The following is an 18,642-nucleotide window of genomic DNA, read 5'->3' as shown; positions in this document are numbered from 1 at the left end:
TCTTTTCTTGAGCTAGTTGGAGTAGGTTTTCGATCTTTATAATCGAATAGGTCCTTCTAGAACAAAACCCTATAGTCTTTCTAAATCATTAGTGGACTTGTATTGTCATGTAGACTAAATTAGGCAAAGGTGCTAAATACATATATACCTGGAATAGAATGAATCTTGATAAACAATTTTGGATCTTGTTAAATCAATGTTGATAAAGTAAGGAGCTTTCCATAAAAACTTTCTGCTACATGCAAACAAATATAGTAAAAATACAGTAAGTGCAAGAAAATACCAATAATATTAGAAAAGAAACAATTAGAGTCAAGAAGAGTAGACTCCTCAAAGTATCAGCTGGCCACAAACTAGCTAGCTAAGCAGGGATGTGGGGGGAAAAAGATCAACATCTTAGGATACACAGAGGACAAAAGAAATTATTTTTGCTATGAACAGCATTACTCAAACCTATACAACATTGGTTTGTGTTACTTTTTCAATGCACCTGAGGGAAATTATGGTAACATTCAAAGAAGCAGGATATAAAATTAAGATGAAACAGTAACCATTTCTCATTCAAGTCACTATTACATATCTTATCTCATTTATTCATTCCATTTTATAGATGAGGACACCAAAGCAGATTAAAGATGTTGCCCAAGCTCATATTGCTGGTAAGGAGCAGAGAAAGGACTTTATTCTTGTTTTATATAGGACTTCATTGTTGTTTTATCCTTTATCCCCATTTTGCATGAGTGGATGTGGTGTCTGTTTTAGTAAAGGGGACTGAGGGACTATGTACTCCCACAACAACTCAACAAACTATGCAGCAGTTGGTGAGCCAACAAGAGGTCTGAACAGAATTTGTGGGAATCAAGAAAAATGTACGATGTGGGAGAGTATGGACTTTGGAGTCAGAAAGACCTGGGTTCAAATTCCATATTCCAGCTTAGTCAGTTACTAGGTCTGTGATGTGACAGCAGCCTCCCTTTCCTCCTCTGTAAAATGGAGCCTTCATCGTAGATATTACTGCTCAGATTCAATGAGTTGTACCAGTAGAAAAGGCCCTATAAATATATAAATATACTGGTTGTATATTTACATTCTTCACTCACTACACTGTAGTCTTTTAAAGAGCAATCAGAGGAAAAATGCATTTCAAGACCCATGATCAGGAATAATTAAGTATACGCATACGTGCTTTTAAAAAAATAATGCATACTATAATTAAAGTAAACGAGCAGGGTTCTCTCTTTGCATAGCTTAATACAGTGCCCACTTCAAAAAGGTGTACACAAAAAGTCAAGTATTAATGTTGCTTCTGACTAATTTGCTGTTTCTACTTACTGTTTCTCCTTTGCCCTCAGTGGTAGGCAGAATAATGCCACTCTCTACACAAAAGAAATGTACACCCTAATCCCTGGAACCTGTGAGTATGTTACTCTACATGGCAAAAGGCACTTTACAGATGTGATTAAAATTATAAACTTTGAGATGAGATTATCCTGGGTTATCCAGATAAATCCAATCTAATCACACAAGTCCTTACATGCAGAGAACCTTTCTCAACTTCGGTCAGAGAGATGGGATAGCCCAGGAAGAGTCAGAAAGATGCAACACTGGAAGGGACTTGGCCAGCTGTTGCTGTGCTTGAAGATGGAGGAAGGGGGCTGACCACAGGCCAAGGGAAGCCTTCAGATGACAGACAGCAATAAAATGGAGATCTTAGCCCCACAGCTGCAAGAAAGTACATTCTACCAACAACCTGAAAGAGCAACCTGAATCCCTCAAAAAGGGAACCCAGCTCTGCTGAAACCTTGATGTTAGCCTGCTGAGAAACATGTCAGGCTTCCCACATATGCTGATGTGTACATGGACTTAAACAGAACTTTAGTACTGTTAAGATAATAAATTTGTGTCCTCTGAGCTGCTTTAGTGTATGGTGGTTTGTTATGGTAGCAACACAAAACTAATGTACCTTCTTTTTCCCATTTGAATTAATAAAACCATCACAAATTTTTATATAAATGTCGCCTAAATCTTTTTTGAAACAAAAAGAAACAAATTGGCCACTGCACGTAGCCTACCCAGTAGAGGCTACCTAGCACACGTTCATGATTTTCTGAAGTGCCATCTCTGCGCCAGGCACCGTCTAGCTCTGAGAGCTTCACTGCAGCGTGAGTCCATCAACAGTCATTTTCTTCCCGTCTCCCTCAGGTTTGACCAGAAACACACGACCTATCAGCTACACCTGAAAATAGGAACATTCTGAAGAGCAAACTGGGAGAAACTTAAAGAGCTACACCATAGCTGTGAAGAGTAAAAACTTACAAGGCAAGAAATACATAAACAACTTGCCCCAAACGACACTCAGTTTCTTCATCTATAAAATGCTAACCTCATATATATATTTTGAAGCAATAAAAAATGAAAAGCTTTTGATAATGTGTACAAACTATAAGAAGTGTGAAGAATGGCTCATAAGAATCTACTACATAGACAGTACCAAAAACTAATGTGATGAAGAATTCCATATAAACGCAGCTGGATATACTTTAGGGATTAACTTAAAAATCCAGAAAGCAGAAAATCCGACAACAGGAAAAAAAGATAAACCAGAAAAATATACACAAAGGTCCATGACAGACCTGCAGAGGAATGTCATAATACTACCACTAAAAAACAGTGCTTTTAGGGGTACCTGGTGGCTCAGTCGGTTAAGCGTCTGCCTTCAGCTCAGGTCATGATCTCAGGGTCCTGGCATCGAGTCCCGAGTCAGGCTCCCTACTCAGTGGGGACCCTGCTTCTCCCTCTCCCCCGCTTGTGTTCTCTCTCTAATAAATAAATAAAATCTTAAAAAAAATATATAAAATAAAAAACAGTGCTTTTAAAAAATACAGATGTCCAGGACTCACTGCAGGTTTTCTTAAACATTATTTCCAAGGATAAGACCCAAGTTGTTTGCATTGAGAAATTCTGTAGGAATTAAAAGGGAGGTGACTACATGTGAATGATAGCAGAGGGAATCTAGCCTCTTTTTGCCAGGTGTCTTTTATTTTCAAGTGAAGAACAGCAACTAGAATGTATTCTAAAACTTGCAAATAAATGAGGCTAATGAACCAAATGGGAAAGTTTCACATAGAAAGCAAAGTTAGAAAATGGGACAAGAGGGGCGCCTGGGTGGCACAGCGATTAAGCGTCTGCCTTCGGCTCAGGGTGTGATCCCGGCGTTATGGGATCGAGCCCCACATCAGGCTCTTCCTCTATGAGCCTGCTTCTTCCTCTCCCACTCCCCCTACTTGTGTTCCCTCTCTCGCTGGCTGTCTCTATCTCTGTCGAATAAATAAATAAAATCTTTAAAAAAAAAATGGGACAAGGGAAGTCAATATGCGCCTGCATCCTTTGTAGCAAAGGACACAGACTCATAGATCAGGATGAGCAAAGAATAACAAAATGGAGCATGCACAGCTGGGCCAGAGTGAGAGGGAAAAACAGTTGAGCAGGCAAAATTAGGATCTGTTCAAAAACACGGCAAAATTACTGGCTACTGCAAGAGGCGGTGAGCTGTCGAGATAAAACTGGGGAGAGGGATCAGAGGGGCAGATAGAAGAGAAAATTCATTTCATGGTGGAGCAGAAGCAGGAACAGAATGAGAACAAAAGGGACAAGAGCACTGAGGAAGAGAGGGGCATTATTTGAGATGAGGAGGAGGCATGTTCACCAGGAGAGATGAAGGGAAAAATGACGAGAACAACAGGAGCATGGCGTCTATGATTCAACAGAAGCGTCAGTAGCAATGTAAATGTTATGGGGAGCAAGCAGCAAACAAACTGGTTGGGGGAGAGAAAGAAAAAAGGGAAGGGCTAGTCAAAAATCTTAAAAGACTACAAATAACATGCATAAAGCAACCATTAAGTAGACCAGAATATACTGTCAAGGGGAGCCTGGGTGACGCAGTTGGTTAAGCGTCTGACTCTTGATTTTTGGCTCAGGTCATGATCTCAGGGTCCTGGGATTGAGCCCCATGTCGGGCTCCGTGCTCAGCATGGAGTCTGCATGAGGTTCTCTTTCTCTCTCTCTCTCCGCCCTTCCCATTTGTGCTCTCTCTCTAAAATAAATAAAAACTTAAAAAATATATACTGTCTAAATTCTACATAATGTTAAAAGGTATGTTTCAGACATGTTTTAGCTCTCTCACTGAATAAAATTAACACAGCTAATAACAGACAAAATGAAACAATATGGAGATGCAAAAGTTCCACAACTATGAAGAAAAGCAAGGGAAGGATTAATACTGAATTCAAGCTGGTGGAAGCCTGGGAAAGGAAGATGTAGGTGATGAGGATCTGTGTTCCTTTAGCATGGGTGTGTAATAATCCATTACTGTTCTTTAAAACTATTAAACTATACATACATAATATATACATATATATGCTTTTTATATGCATGCTATATTTCATCATAAAATAAGTGGAATTTTTCTACCTTTGAATTTCTTAGTTTTTCCCATTTGTTTTCTGAACATAGTCTAACAAATTTGTTCATATAATTAAATAAAACGGTTGGTGTTTCTGGTCTCAGGTTTTGCAACAAGGAGCTTCACCTCAGACCTAGTGAACCAAAATCTCTGGGGTTTGGGCCACTGAATCTTTATTTTAAAAAAAGAAAAACACACCGTAAGTGATTCATAAGAACCTAAAGAGACTCAAGTTTAAGTCTCCCACAGGACAGGTCTTCCTTCTGTCACAGCTCTAAGCTCTAGAGAAGTTGACACCAAGTCCTCTGGGATTTTGCCTCTATGTTGCATTTTTTTGACCTTTCAACTTTAAGTCTCCCCTATCTTCACACACATACACACTCAACACCCCCTCACATTCCCGCCAACCTGATCTTTTTTTTTTTGTTTTTTAAAGATTTTATTTATTTATTTATTTATTTGACAGAGATAGAGACAGCAAGAGAGGGACCACAAGGGGGAGTGGGAGAGGAAGAAGCAGGCTCATAGCGGAGGAGCCTGATGTGGGGCTCGATCCCATAACGCCGGGATCACGCCCTGAGTCGAAGGCAGACGCTTAACCGCTGTGCCACCTAGGCGCCCCCCTGCCAACCTGATCTTGCACTCAACTCTTCACTTCTTACTTTCCCTCTCTTTCACAGTCTTCAATAAAATGGCTTACACTATACCTCTATTTTTAATTTTATAAAATCACCAGTAAGTAGTATATGTGAGATTGACTGATCAAGCAGTAAACATGTACTTCCAACTACCTACCAGCCATTTCCCCCATGCCCACCTGGCAAATCCCCTATACATCCTAATTTCAGCTCAAGTATCACCTTCCAAATAAAGCTTTGTAGCACGTCCTCCAAGGGCCCAGCTACTTATCTATTAAAAATTTTATTTATTTTCTTCTACAGCACTTGTCCTCAAAAGATTTTAAGAAAAAGAAAAAAAAAGCAGGTGGGAGTGGGGAGAAGGGGGGACAAAAAATGAAGGAAGAGTGGAGGGGGTGAGTATGATACAACAGGGAGTAGTGGGGTTTGTCAACAATCTTAAAAGAATGGATGCACAAGACTTGGTCAGGTGAAAAAGTTTTGACCCAACCTTTCTTTTCATCTTTTTTTGGGGGGGGGCAAGGCAAGAGGGTCATTTCAGATAGAATACAACTGGGTTGGGGCTTTTGTGTGCCTCGTTGAGTGGCATGGAGAGGCAGGGACGGTTAGTGATCAGGTTAAAATGGTAGGCAGTTGCCAGAATTTTAGGAGCAACAATTACAGGTTTATTACAATTTTTCTCTTTCCATATTTGATAATTATCTGGTTATGCTATTAGGACAGGCTTGCTAAAAACCAATTTCCACTTTATATCTAGATTTAAATGACACATTTACCTAAATGATTTTTCAGGAACAAGACACTACCAATGAAAAATTTTAAAGCTACATTTTAACAGCACTTGGCTCCAGAGTTAAGAGAACAAATATTTCAAAAGTATCATCATAATCATGGAAAAAGTTTTAAAATGTCTCTTTTATGAAGCGGGAACTCTGAAAAAATGTGCATGGTACTTTCATATTTGTTCTCATTTTATCTCACTAAGAGAAAAGGAAAAGTTAAAAATGAGAGTTTATTATAAACTAGGGAAAGTGAGAAACAGGAAAAGTAGCAATTTCCTTCATTTTAAGATACATATTTTTCATACTATGACTTTTGAAGACATCAGGATGGATATCACACTACTGATTTAATATCCTCTTTCTGTGGGGAGGACCACATTAAGTGTCCCTTACAACTGTGCACATATTTTGAATTAAGGAAACACGGTAAAGGATTTTGGCCAAAGTCGGTGAAAAAAGTGACAGAACTGGGCTAAAAAAATCCTACAGTCAAGTCATTAATGTATATTAACATGAACATAGTGGCCTGTTTGGCTATTCTTTCATTAATTTAACTAAATGTACAGGGCCTTCTACTAGGCTCTTCCTGAAATGCAAAGCTATACTAAACATCTTTTCTGCCCTCCAGAGGTACATAATCAAATACAGATGTCTACACAAGTATCTATAAAACAGTCTGGCATTAATATCAGAAAAATACAAAGTGTGATACATCCAGATAAAGGAGTAGTAGTCACTGCCAGCCAGGATACCAGAAAAAGCCTGACACATCAAAAGAGCTTAATATATGTTGACTCTGAAAGCATTATGGAAGACCTGGGTTAGACTTTGAAGGACTGAAAGAATTTCCACGGAGAAGGTACTCCAAGCAGAGGGAGCCGTAGGAACCAGGAAAAAGCACAGCAATCAGCCACCGGGCCTCACGGGCACAAGGCAGGCAATAGTGGGAAAGCAGGCTAGCAAAGAAAACAGAGGCTAAAATAATGGAGTTCCTGGAAGGTCAAACTAAAGAACGTGAGCAGAGGAAGAGTCTCCTAACAGCCAGGTTTCACAAAGATTAATCTGACAGTAAACTAGACTGGCTGGAGTGGAGAGAAAGTATTACTAGACTGGCTGGAATGGGGAGAAAGTACTGCTGTCAAGTATTCCGTGCCTGAAGAGCAATGGCAAGAAAGGAGTCGTCTTTCCTTTAAACTGCCTGGGGTGTTTTTGAATGGGCGCAAATTCCAAGAGCACAGAGCACCAGCTTGCTACGGGTTTGTAGCTCCACTGCTCCCAGAACAATACTCTACCCACAGTAGGTGCTCAATTAGTAAGCTGAAAGAAGGGAACCCGCAAAGGCTAATTTGCATCTTCACCACTGCTAAATGTCTATATTCACCCTTCTACTTCTCAAACACATTCATTTCATAATTAACAAAAATTCCCTCTCCAACTTGGGTTTACAGCCTAAATAAAAATTTTCTAATAGGCTTTGAACCCAATTCCTTCTCCTTCAAAACATGCCACAGCTTTTTAAAAAAAGGTACATAAATTTCCTACTAAACATTTGCAAAACATTCCTCTACCCAAGACATTACATAGAAAACCATCCAGCCTCTGTACAGACACACATCAAAAAAATCTTGCTAATAAGCCATGTTTATAGCAGCAAGTTTTCCTGGGGTGCTTGGGTGGTTCAGTCAGTTAAGCGTCTGCTTTGGGCTCAGGTCATGATCTCACGGCCCTGGGATCGAGCCCTGCCTGCATGGGGCTCCCTACTCAGCAGGGAACTGCTTCTCTCTACCCCTCTGTGATCTCTCTCACTCTCTCTCAAATAAATAAATAAATAAAAAGGAATATATAACAGCAAGTTTTCCTTTTAGGCTGTAATCAACACGTGTTCTTGTGTTACTTATTGAATTTGCTACAGCACTAGTGCAACCACAAGCGGCTGCCTACGTTTCCAAAGTTGTGCAAAGGGCCCAAAGTTGTGCAAGAGTCCTCAGTGAAATCAGACTCTGGTATATAAATAGTTGTAACACCTGAACAAGCCTTAGTTATATTATTAGATTCAAAATAATGTCAAAATCACAGGTATTAAAAAATATTTTACAAGGACTTTGTTTACTTATCTGTGAAATATACTCAGATGCTATTTCAAGTGAGAACAGCTGAATTTCTTTCTGCTTCAAATGTACATCAGGTCACCTGAAAATCGGCAGCTGCGACCCTGAATCTGATATATCCAAGAAATCACAGTGCCCCCAACACACACACAGGCACACACACACGCAAGCACACACCCAGAGCACTGAACGGCCTTGCATTACTACCAAATAACCCCAGTTTACACGTGGCAAAATCGACAGAACTTTCATGCTTTAATGACCTCGAAAGGTACTCCCCAGCAGCCAACCGATGGGACATGACTTATTCTAACTTGGGATTTGAGGGTGTTAAAAAACAATTTTTTTTTAAAGGTTCCCTTCTCTCCTTCTCAGCTGGCTGTCCCACACCAGGAGCACTCTGCCCAACCCCTGACAGATGCGTGTAGGATGGAAAAGGTGGAACTGATCAGGGAACCCAAGACCCTCCTCCCATCACCTTCTGTTCTCCTTTGCCTGCCTTTTTCTTTCTCGAGGGCGGCGAAGAGGCCCAAGGTGAGGGGCCCTGGCGAGGGAATGCAATCATCTAAGTCAGGCCCTGACGGCCCTCGGCTGGGCCGCCCCTTCTGTCACACAGTTCCTAGATCTTAAGTCGCAAACGGCTGCCGCGGCCCCCAGCTGCAGGGCTGTCCCGGGCGGGGGCCGCGGACAGGGCCCGGCCAGGCCGCGGCCGCTCGCAGTGCCCACGTCACCAGCTCCAGCACTGCGGAAATGGAGCGGCGCGGCTGGGAGGGAGGCGCCGGGCGGCGTTGGCGCCCGTGCCGCTGCCAGACGCCGTTTGCCCCTCAGCCCAGGCCAGGAGGCTGCCGACGCCCGCCTGGCCGCACCCCGGGCCCTCACCTGTGTCGCCGATGATGATGTACTTGAAGAGATAGGCGTACGCCATGGCCGCGGCCGCTCGGTGCCAGGGCACACGGCTCCTCCTCCTGCTACTGCTCCTCCTCCGCGCCCCTCACCCCGGCGCCGCTCGGCCTCGAAACGCCAGGCCCCGCCCGCCGCAGCCCGTCGCCGTCAGCCGCCGGGAGTGAGGGGCCGAGAGGAAGCCGGACAAACTGACACCCGCAGAGCTGACGGAGACAGCTCCCGGCCGAGCTCAGTCGAACAATAACAGCCGCCGCGGCGCCTCCGCCCCGCCTCCGCGTCGACCCGGAAGTGCTGCGGCCGCCGGCGCCGCAGGAGGAAAGGGGAGGAGCCCCGCACGCTGGCCGGAGCCCCGCCCAGCCAGAGCCCCGCCCCACCCTGCCAGAGCCCCGCCCAGCGCCGAGCCGGCCGCGCCCCGGCCGCCCCACGTCCACCCAGAGCCGGGCAAGGCCCGGCGCCGGTCGTTCCGGCAAGTTTGAGCGGGCGACGCTGGGGGAGGGGAGGGAAGTGGAGGATTCGGTTCCGTCGCCGCGACGCGCATGGGCGACGCGTCTTTCCGCCTTGCAGTGGGGGCGCGGGGCACGTGTGGGAAGGCGGAGGTCGCGTTCGGTGCAGGGGCCCCGCCCTGGGCTTATGAAAAGGTGTTTGAAAGTGCGGGAGCAGCTGGGGGGTGGGTTGGAGGGCGATGATGTTTCTGTGTTTGGGGGCCGGGGCTTGACAGGGAAAATGGAATTATTTGTAAATTGCAAACCGTAAATCAGAGAATGTGAAGGAGATTGTGGTTATGCCCTACCGTGGAATATTACACGGCTCTTAAAGCCTGACAAAGAAAAAAAAGGCACAGAAATCGGTGCATACATATGTTTATATTATATGTATCACTTATATATGATATATAACGATTATATGCTTAATATGTTCATATATTGGTAAATTATATTTTATTGTTATATAGAAAATATGTATATCGTTAGAAAAAATGACAAGGGTGCACTGGAAAGTACCCATATGTGCGTAGTCAAGCTGAAAGGAAACACGACTGGCACCAAGGAGAGGGTGGATGGGAATGGAGGAAAGATCTACTTTTCCCTGAATTTTCCATGCATGGTTTGAGCTTTTTTTGCAGTGTTCATGAATTACCTATTGAAAATATACGTTTAAGGGAAAAAACAAAGTAATTTTTTTGTTCATTCAACTAACATTTATTAAGTACATACTATGTTTCTGCTTGCTAGGCATTGCAACTGAAGGCCGACCCTGTTCTGAAGGAGCACAGTTTTGGAAGAGGAAGTAGTCATTTAAGCGGTAGGATAGGTTACCTAGAGAAGATGATGTTTGAATCAGGAATAAGAATGACGAGTAAAATTCGTTGAAAGGACAGAAGTTTGGGAATGGGAAATGAAGTTCGGGCAAAGGTGCAGAGTCTGCAAAGTTCATGGCTCCGCTGACGGAATTTAAAGTTGCATGAGGAAGCTCATTTACTAACCCATATCCTCCAAAGTTGGCAATGGAAGGACAATCTTTGCTGGGGAAAAGTCACTAGGATTTAGTGACCCTGGTTCCTCTGGCCTAATATCCTCTCCCTTTTGGGATCTCTCATTATGTATCTACTGACACTTTCGTGCTGAGCTGGCTACTGTTGGTTAGTACATGGTTTGAATGGCCTTGCCAGGTATGAACTCATTGATTGTTTCTGGAGTATTTGGAGGGCATTTTTACTAAGGTTTCAGGGATAGCACACAAGAATTTGACATGAGAAGTTACCTGGAATTGTGTAAACTGGTTCCTTCGTCTTTATTTGGGGGGAGGGGAGGTCCCTGGCCGAGGCCTCTAGGTTCCAGAGGCCATTTGGTCCTTCCCAACCGAGTGCCTTCCCTCAGGTCTTTTATGAGTGATAGACATCCAGAATCCTCTCAGTTGTTTTCTACTCTCAGAGGTATGGCCTTTACTCATAGCCTCGGCAGGGGAGCTCTGTCAGGATGACACACAAAAACTGAACATCCTGTTAGAGGGGGAGAGTTGCTGGCGAAGTCACTGGTGCTGGGTCATGCATGGTCTTGTAGCCATGTCAATATGCATATAGTACTTTACCTGGAGGACACAGGGGAAACCGAAGGGAAAGATCAGAATTTGGCATGTAAAAAAAAAATCATAGAAATGGGTGTAGAACTATAGAGTAAAACAAAACAAAAAAACTTAGGAGGCCTGGCTTCTGGTTGTGGCACTACCATGAACGGATCGGATGATTGTGACAGATCATTTGGCCTCTCAGAGCTTCAGCGTACTCATCTGTAAGGTGAAGGAGTGAAGTGTTACCTTAAAGGGCTATTCCACAGTCTAATTTTATGTCTCCCAGCCTCCAGATCTGAAGCTACCTGTATCAGTAATCCTCTCATGACAATGCCAGGGCCCCAGGAGTCAAATGTATATCGTTCTTGTACAGAACTTGGTAGCGCCTCTTCGTTCCTGTGATGCATGGGAGTTGTAGTGATTGCTTGCTGCCTGGCAGTGTAATCTTTTTTTTTTTTTTTTTTGATGTTATGTTAGTCACCATACATACATCATTAGTTTTTGATGTAGTATTCCATGATTCTGTGTTTGCATATAATACCCAGTGCTCCGCGCAATACCCTTAATACCCATCACTGGGCTAACCCATCCCCCCACCCCATCCCCTCTAAAACCCTCAGTTTCTTTTCCAGAGTCCATGGCCTCTCATGGTTCATCTCCCCCTTCTGATTCCCCCCTTCACCATCCCCCCCACCCCCCACCAGTGTGATCCAATGAAAAGAAGAAAGACTCGACACTCAAGTCCTTTGAGTCTCATTTTCCCCATCTGGAAAATGTAGATAATAACTGCCTCACAAAGTCAATTTAGGATCCAATATGATATTGTATGTGGAGATATTTTATAAGATATGAAAAATATATACTTAATACATAACTCTTAGTACTGAGTAATTATTTAAAATTACCTTGAGTTCATATTTTATTTTATTTTTTAAGATTTTATTTACTTACTTGAGAGAGAGAGAGCACAAGCAGGGGAGGGGCAGAGGGAGAAGCAGACTCCCCACTGAGCAGGGAGCCTGACATGGGACTCTATCACAGAACCCTGGGATCATGACCAGAGCTGAAGGTGGATGCTTAACCCACTGAGCCACCCACGCACCCCAAGAGTTCATGTTTTAAAATCAGCTCCATTCCTGGCTTTATTTTATGTCTCTATCTTTATTTTCTTTCTACATCTAATTCATAATATTTTGTTATATTTTCTCTATGTCTATATGCTGTCTTAAATCCTCTTTGAAACAATATAGGGCATAAATAAAAACCATACAAACTTCATTTGAAACATCTGATTTAGCCCCCAAAATCCAAAAACATTTTTCAAGAAAAATTCCTCAGGCAAAATGACAGAAATAAACCTCTTTTCCCCTAAGTGGCAGAATACTTCCTGAGATTTTCCATTCAGTTTGATTTTCAGCTATTTCACTCCCTTGGGGATGAATTCTGATGACCTCATCTCTCAGTCTTACATCATATTTGGTCTGAAGGTCAAAACTGTGAAGTTTAAAGATTGTTAGACTACATTCTCTAAGGTCTCCTCACTGAAGTTCTCCATGACATTTTAAAATACAGTATTATATTGGAATTTTGCATTTACTATTCCCAATCAGACTCTTCCTGTGTTTACATTTTCTCTGTTTTTTTTTTTTTAAGGTTTTATGTATTTTATTTGACAGAGAGAGACAGCGAGAGAGGGAACACAAGCAAGGGGAGTGTGAGAGGGAGAAGCAGGCTCCCAGCGGAGCAGGGAGCCCAATGCGGGGCTCAATCTAAGGACCCTGGGATCACGCCCTGAGCCGAAGTCAGACTCTTAACAGCTAAGCCACCCAGGCGCCCCATTTTCGCTGGTTTTGATTGCTCTCAGACTGTGGAAAGAGGGAAGCAGTGGGGTGGATGGAATGGGAGAGGGGTGGTTTGCAATACTCTAATCCACATTCTCACTTTAGTTTCCATGGCTCCTTAACTAGTTCTTGAGTGCTCTCTGAGGGCTCTGGGCCCTCCAGAAATAGTATGCAAAATGCTGTATGTGTTTGCATCTGTGTAATTTTATGGGAGAGATTTTATGGGAGAGATTCTTGCATGGGGCCGTGACCCAGAAATCATTAAGAACTACTGCAAAATGTTTTCTCTCAGCCATTTGTAAATGCCATGATAGAACTAATTTTCCAGTAAATACTTAAATCAGCTCAGTACCAGCGTTAGAGAAAGAAAGAACTAGGTTCAAATCCTGACTTTACTACTTATCAGTTGATAAATTGATGGATAAATTACTAAACACTCTAAGCCTTCGTTGTCTCAGGAGATGACACGAAGTGTCTAGCACGATGTCAAGCTTATAGTAGATATTAAATAAACATTAAAATTATTTCCCCCTTCCTTTCATCCTTTTCCTGTTCTCCACCCCCAACCTGTTACCAGGGGTTGTTAGGAATTCAATGAGCCTGAGAGAGGCCCTGCCTTAAAGTAGATTAGAGTCTCTTTGTGCTAAGTCATGGGTAGCTTTGGTCAGATGAAGTCCACAGGAGAGGTAATGTGTCATTTTAGAGGACAGAATTTTGTTCTGGGAAATGAGAGAAGATTTTTACAGAGGGCGAGCCATTTAAGTTGGGCCTTAAAGGGTTTCATCTTTCATAGTTATTATGCCTTTAACTGGTTCTTTTCAGGTGCTCCAACAGCCCTCCCTTTTCCTTTGCTTGTCTTATCCACCCCATCTGCCATTTATATTCTAGTTGGGTAATACACCTAATATTCCCTGTTCTATTTTCTATTTGTGGCCTATTTCTGACCACTTGTCAAAGCCAGAAATGACTGTTCTCTCTCCCACTTCATTCTGCTTATCCTTCAAAAGTTTACTTGAAGAGTATAAATTTAATGATCACAAATTCATACCCTTAGTCAATGTGTGTGTAGGTGTTTGAAGAAACTTTCTTTTATATGTCGGCTACTCTTTTTACTAATGGACAGCTCATTTGTAATAAGAGACCTACATAAGTGCACAGATGAAAGAAACAGTGAATATTGGAATAATAAGCTCATGTTATAAAATAGTAGATTAAAAAGTATAACTACAGGGGCGCCTGGGTGGCACAGCGGTTAAGCGTCTGCCTTTGGCTCAGGGTGTGATCCCGGTGTTGTGGGATCGAGCCCCACATCAGGCTCCTCTGCTGTGAGCCTGCTTCTTCCTCTCCCACTCCCCCTGCTTGTGTTCCCTCTCTCGCTGGCTGTCTCTATCTCTGTCAAATAAATAAATAAAATCTTTAAAAAAAAAAGTATAACTACATAAACTACTTTAAATTAATAAGAATTTTAAAAAACTTTAAAGTGAGTTGAAACCCAGGATAGTGGTCTTATTTAACTACTTTTTTTTTTTTTTTAAGATTTTATTTATTTGAGAGAGAGAGGGAGAGAGCCCAAGTAGGGGGAAGGGCAGGAGGAGAGCAGGGAGCCCCCTGCAGGGCTCCATCGGGAGACCACAGATAGGATCATGACCTGAGCCAAAGGCAGATGCTTAACCAACTGAGCCACCAATGCACTCTAATTAACTACTTTTCTAAGTCCTTTACATTTGCCTAGTGTTTTCAGCAGAGAAAGCGGTCTAGAGAAAGGCCTGATGTTGAATTCCAGGAGGCCTGAATTACAGTCTTCCCTGCTGCTAACTAGCTGATTTCGAGAAAGTCCTCTTCAAACTTTTGTCATCTGTTCAATAGAGATAGTAATTCTGGTTGCTTACATAATAAAACTGCTGAGAGATAGAAGTGAGAGCACTCTGAAAAGCATGTCATTCCCCAGAGCAAGCATAGATGCCAAATTGCAGGTGAATGATTTTTGCAAATGTATATAAGTAAATAAATAAAAGACCAACTCCTACAGAGCAGTGAAACATCAGCAGTATTTTATTATCTGCCGTGTTAGTCCTTTTCGTCAGCAGAAACTAGAGCGTGGGGGCGCCTGGGTGGCGCAGTCCTTAAGCATCTGCCTTTGGCTCAGGGCGTGATCCTGGCGTTCTGGGATCAAGCCCCACATCAGGCTCCTCCGCTGGGAGCCTGGTTCTTCCTCTCCCACTCCCCCTGCCTGTGTTCCCTCTCTCTGGCTGTCTCTGTCAAATAAATAAATAAAATCTTTAAAAAAAAAAAAGAAAGAAACTAGAGCGTGCAATTGCTTCAGACCCTACTCTCCATTTATTTCTAATGTGTTGTAGGTCTTGTGTTAACCTGTAGGCATTCCTTGTTTTGGAAAAGTTGGGGTTGGAATGAGAAGGGGGATGCATGAGGCATATATCTCACACCGGCTGAAGACAGAACCACTTCCGTCCCATGAGTGCCTCAATTTGTTTTAATCTCTATCCCTAAAGGTCTTCAAATTTTGATAAAGAGAAATCCATTTTCTCTCCATTTTTGAGGAAATGATAAGCAGGCTGTGTCCCAGTGGGAGATATAGACACAGAAAACCTTCTGTCACTGATGTCTTTTGAGTGAGAAGGGATCTTAGAAAATAAGTGGTACAGGGCCTTGTGAGATCATGTTTCAGCCCTCGGCTATCCCCCCTCCCCCTCTGCACTCTTATCTCTGCTTCGAACAATCTCACTGTCAGAATTTTTAACATATATAGTGAAAGAGGGGAAAATGATCATCACAGAATCATTATTTCACTTGTAATCTGGAGAACACAGAGTATATTTTCCCACACTTTCTTATTTTTAAAAATAAAAATGATTCAAAGCATAAATATGTTCTTCAAAATTGAGATCTTATCTAAAGGCTCTCACATTTAAAAATCCACAAGGCTAATTTAGGTTTGTGCCAAGAATTACTGCTGTGCTTCTGCCCTTTTAAATTCTTGATCTGAGAGGCACCGGGGTGGCTCAGTCAGGGAAGCATCGGCCTTTGGCTCAGGTGATGATCCCAGAGTCCTGGGATCCAGCTCCACATGGAGCTCCCTGCTCAGCGGGGAGCCTGCTTCTCTCTCTCCCTCTGTCCCTACTCCCTTTTCCTCCCCCTCTTCCTATTCATGTTTTCTCTCTTTAAAATAAATAAACAAAATACTTAAAAAAATAAATTCTCAATTTGAGCAATCTAGGGATTAATTCTCAGGAACCTCTTCAAATGGGGCGCCTGGATGGCTCAGTCGGTTAAGCCTCTGACTCTTGGTTTTGGCTCATGTCATGATCTCAGGGCCATGAGATTGAGCCCCATGTCAGGTTCCATGCTCAGCATGGAAGGCTGCTTGAGATTCTCTCTCCCTCTACCCCTCCTCCTGCTTGCATGTGCTCTCTCTCAAAATAAATAAAATCTTAAAAAAAAAGAACCTCTTCAAATAAACATTATGAAAAAGTGCAAGACAACCTTAAAGCAGCAATAAACATTGATTCTCATACAATTGTTGTGCATTAGAAGTTGGGAGCAGCTTAGCTGGTTCGTAATGGTGTGGGCTCTCTCATGGGGTTGTACTTAATCTTTCAGCCGGGGCTGTAGTCCTCTGAAGGATTGACTGGGGCTTCAGGATCCACTTCCAACCTGGCTCTCTCCCTGCCGGCTTTTGGCAGAGGCCTTAGCGCTTTACTACATGGAGCTCTCCCTAGGACTCCTTGAGTATCCTCATGACAGAGCAGCGGATCACAGGCCAGAACTTCAATGTCTTTTATCATCTAGCCACAGAAGTCACATGCCATCACTTCTGCTGTATTCTTTTGGTCCCACAGACGCACTATGATAAAGATATAGGAAGGGACTACACAGGGCATTAACACCAGAGGCAAGGACCACTGAGAGTTATCTTGGATGTCACCCTAGAAGCATCACAAACCTGAAGAGATCAAGAAGTGAAAAGAGGAATCTAATAAATGTCTCACCATCTGAAATCAGATACATTTGGGGTCAAACCAGGTCCATTTAACTTGTCTACAATAACATTTTACTACTGGGATGCCTGCCTTTGGCTCGGGTCATGATCCCAGAGTCCTGGGATGGAGAATGCCAAGAGGCTCTCTGCTCAGCTGGGACCCTGTTTCTCCCTCTGACCCTCCCTCCTCTTGTGCTCTCTCTCTCTCCCTCTCTCTCAAATAAATAAATAAAATCTTAAAAAAAATAAAAAATCGTATTTCAGAACAATTGTTTTGAAGACACAATGTAATGACAAAATAGCACTCAAATAGGATTTTTTTTTTTAGCTGCTGTTTTCTCCTATCCCAAGTCTTTAATGACTCATGTGTTTCAACAGAATAAGCAAGTTATTTTCAACTTCTCATTAACTTCTTTGAATAATTTTATGGGAACTCAATATTTTTCTACCTACAAAAACTCTTCTATCCAAATATTACAGTGGTTGATTATGCATTTTAAGTTTCAAGTTAAAAGAAAATCTAGATTAAGCAAAGGTAGGGGAAGCCTTTAGTTAAGCAAGTTTAAGATACAAACAAGTAGAAGTTTGACTATCATCTTATTCCCTGAAAGTAGTCTTTTCTGATACTATAGGTTAGTAATCTTCATTAGGAGAACTGCAAACTCATATCAATTTTGGAATCATATTTTGAAGTTATCATTACTAGACTTAATGCAGAACATTTTTTACTCTTAGTAAGTAGGTATTTACATTTTCTTGCGACCTCATCTGACACAAATTACACAGAAGCGTCTGTTAGCAAGAACAGATTATTTGGCATTGATATACTCTACTTTCTGTTAATTTTTCCTTTTGAAGATTGATTATGGGCAGAACTCTCTTTGGAACTAGAGGGGTCCTCTCTTTGAATCAAGTGAATGCATTTCTGGAAGGTTATCCTTTCACTTTACCCCAAAAGACATTAAATCCGGACATGAAATATGAGATTGTCTCATCTGAACCTAGAGATAAACCATTTTGCTTATCTATAGAACAGAATGAAAGCTAATTACTAATTATTAATTGAAATTCCCAAACTGAATTACTTACCTTTTCTTTCTTGGAAACAAGCAGAGATGAGGAAGTCAATATATATAATATTTTTATTATGAGTGACCCAGGATACAAGAAATAGAAAGTGAACTCCATAGACAGGCATTCCTCAATTAACATTTAGTCACTTAAAATTTTGAAGTCACTGAAGTAAGCAAATACTTAATGATTGATTTAATATAGCTACACAAAAGAGAATTATTTGAGACCTGCCATTCATATGCCAGGTACTAAGAATACAGAAAGAGAAAGAGATTTACCATGCAGCTAAAAAAGCTGAAATTCAGGCTCCCTTACTTGTGTGAAACCCTTCCAAGGTGAATATATTCACATGGATAAATTTCTTTTGGGGGGGGAGAGGTAAAATTGGCGAAGTAAGACATTTAAACCTTAATCAGTAAATTCGGTTGTCACTCTCCACTCAGACTTCCTATTTATCACATTTGCCTTTGTGTTGGGGGTACTAGAGTATCTCCAATTATTTTATTATTTGGTACTGATTAAGGGAGAGTTGAGTTGGGGCACATTTGGCCTCATAGGATACACTTATTCAATCACTTGTGTGTATAGCCAAATTATTGCAAATTATCCGTTGTAGAAATGGTTTCCAGGAATATTGTAATCCCTATTGTGCTGATTCATACCACATCATATGGTGTAGAGGTCATATCTCAATATAAACAAGTTCTACTGGATTCATTTTCTATTACTGAGTGATAAGCAAACAAACAAATAAATCTTTTTTTTTTAAA

At 42.0% G+C, this 18,642-nt stretch overlaps 1 protein-coding gene across 3 annotated transcripts in view; it reads right to left on the bottom strand.

Moving 5' to 3' along the window:
• RAB2A (RAB2A, member RAS oncogene family) overlaps positions 1-9,193 on the bottom strand; it is an 89,661-nt gene extending 80,468 nt beyond the window's left edge. For 2 of the 3 annotated variants that reach the window (XM_034668101.1, XM_019795819.2), the window contains exon 1: positions 8,870-9,193. In XM_034668101.1, the coding sequence (XP_034523992.1) occupies positions 8,870-8,915 (46 nt within the window). In that variant the 5' untranslated portion in view covers positions 8,916-9,193. The remainder of the gene's footprint in view (positions 1-8,869) is intronic. The other variant, XM_002915709.4, reaches the window with a different exon arrangement.
• Between the last annotated feature and the right edge of the window lie 9,449 nt (positions 9,194-18,642).

This window comes from Ailuropoda melanoleuca, chromosome 9 (assembly GCF_002007445.2).
Source record: "Ailuropoda melanoleuca isolate Jingjing chromosome 9, ASM200744v2, whole genome shotgun sequence".
In the NCBI taxonomy this organism is placed as follows: domain Eukaryota; kingdom Metazoa; phylum Chordata; class Mammalia; order Carnivora; family Ursidae; genus Ailuropoda; species Ailuropoda melanoleuca.
Note: the sequence above shows the minus strand (reverse complement) of the source record. Positions and strands in the feature narration are given on the sequence as shown.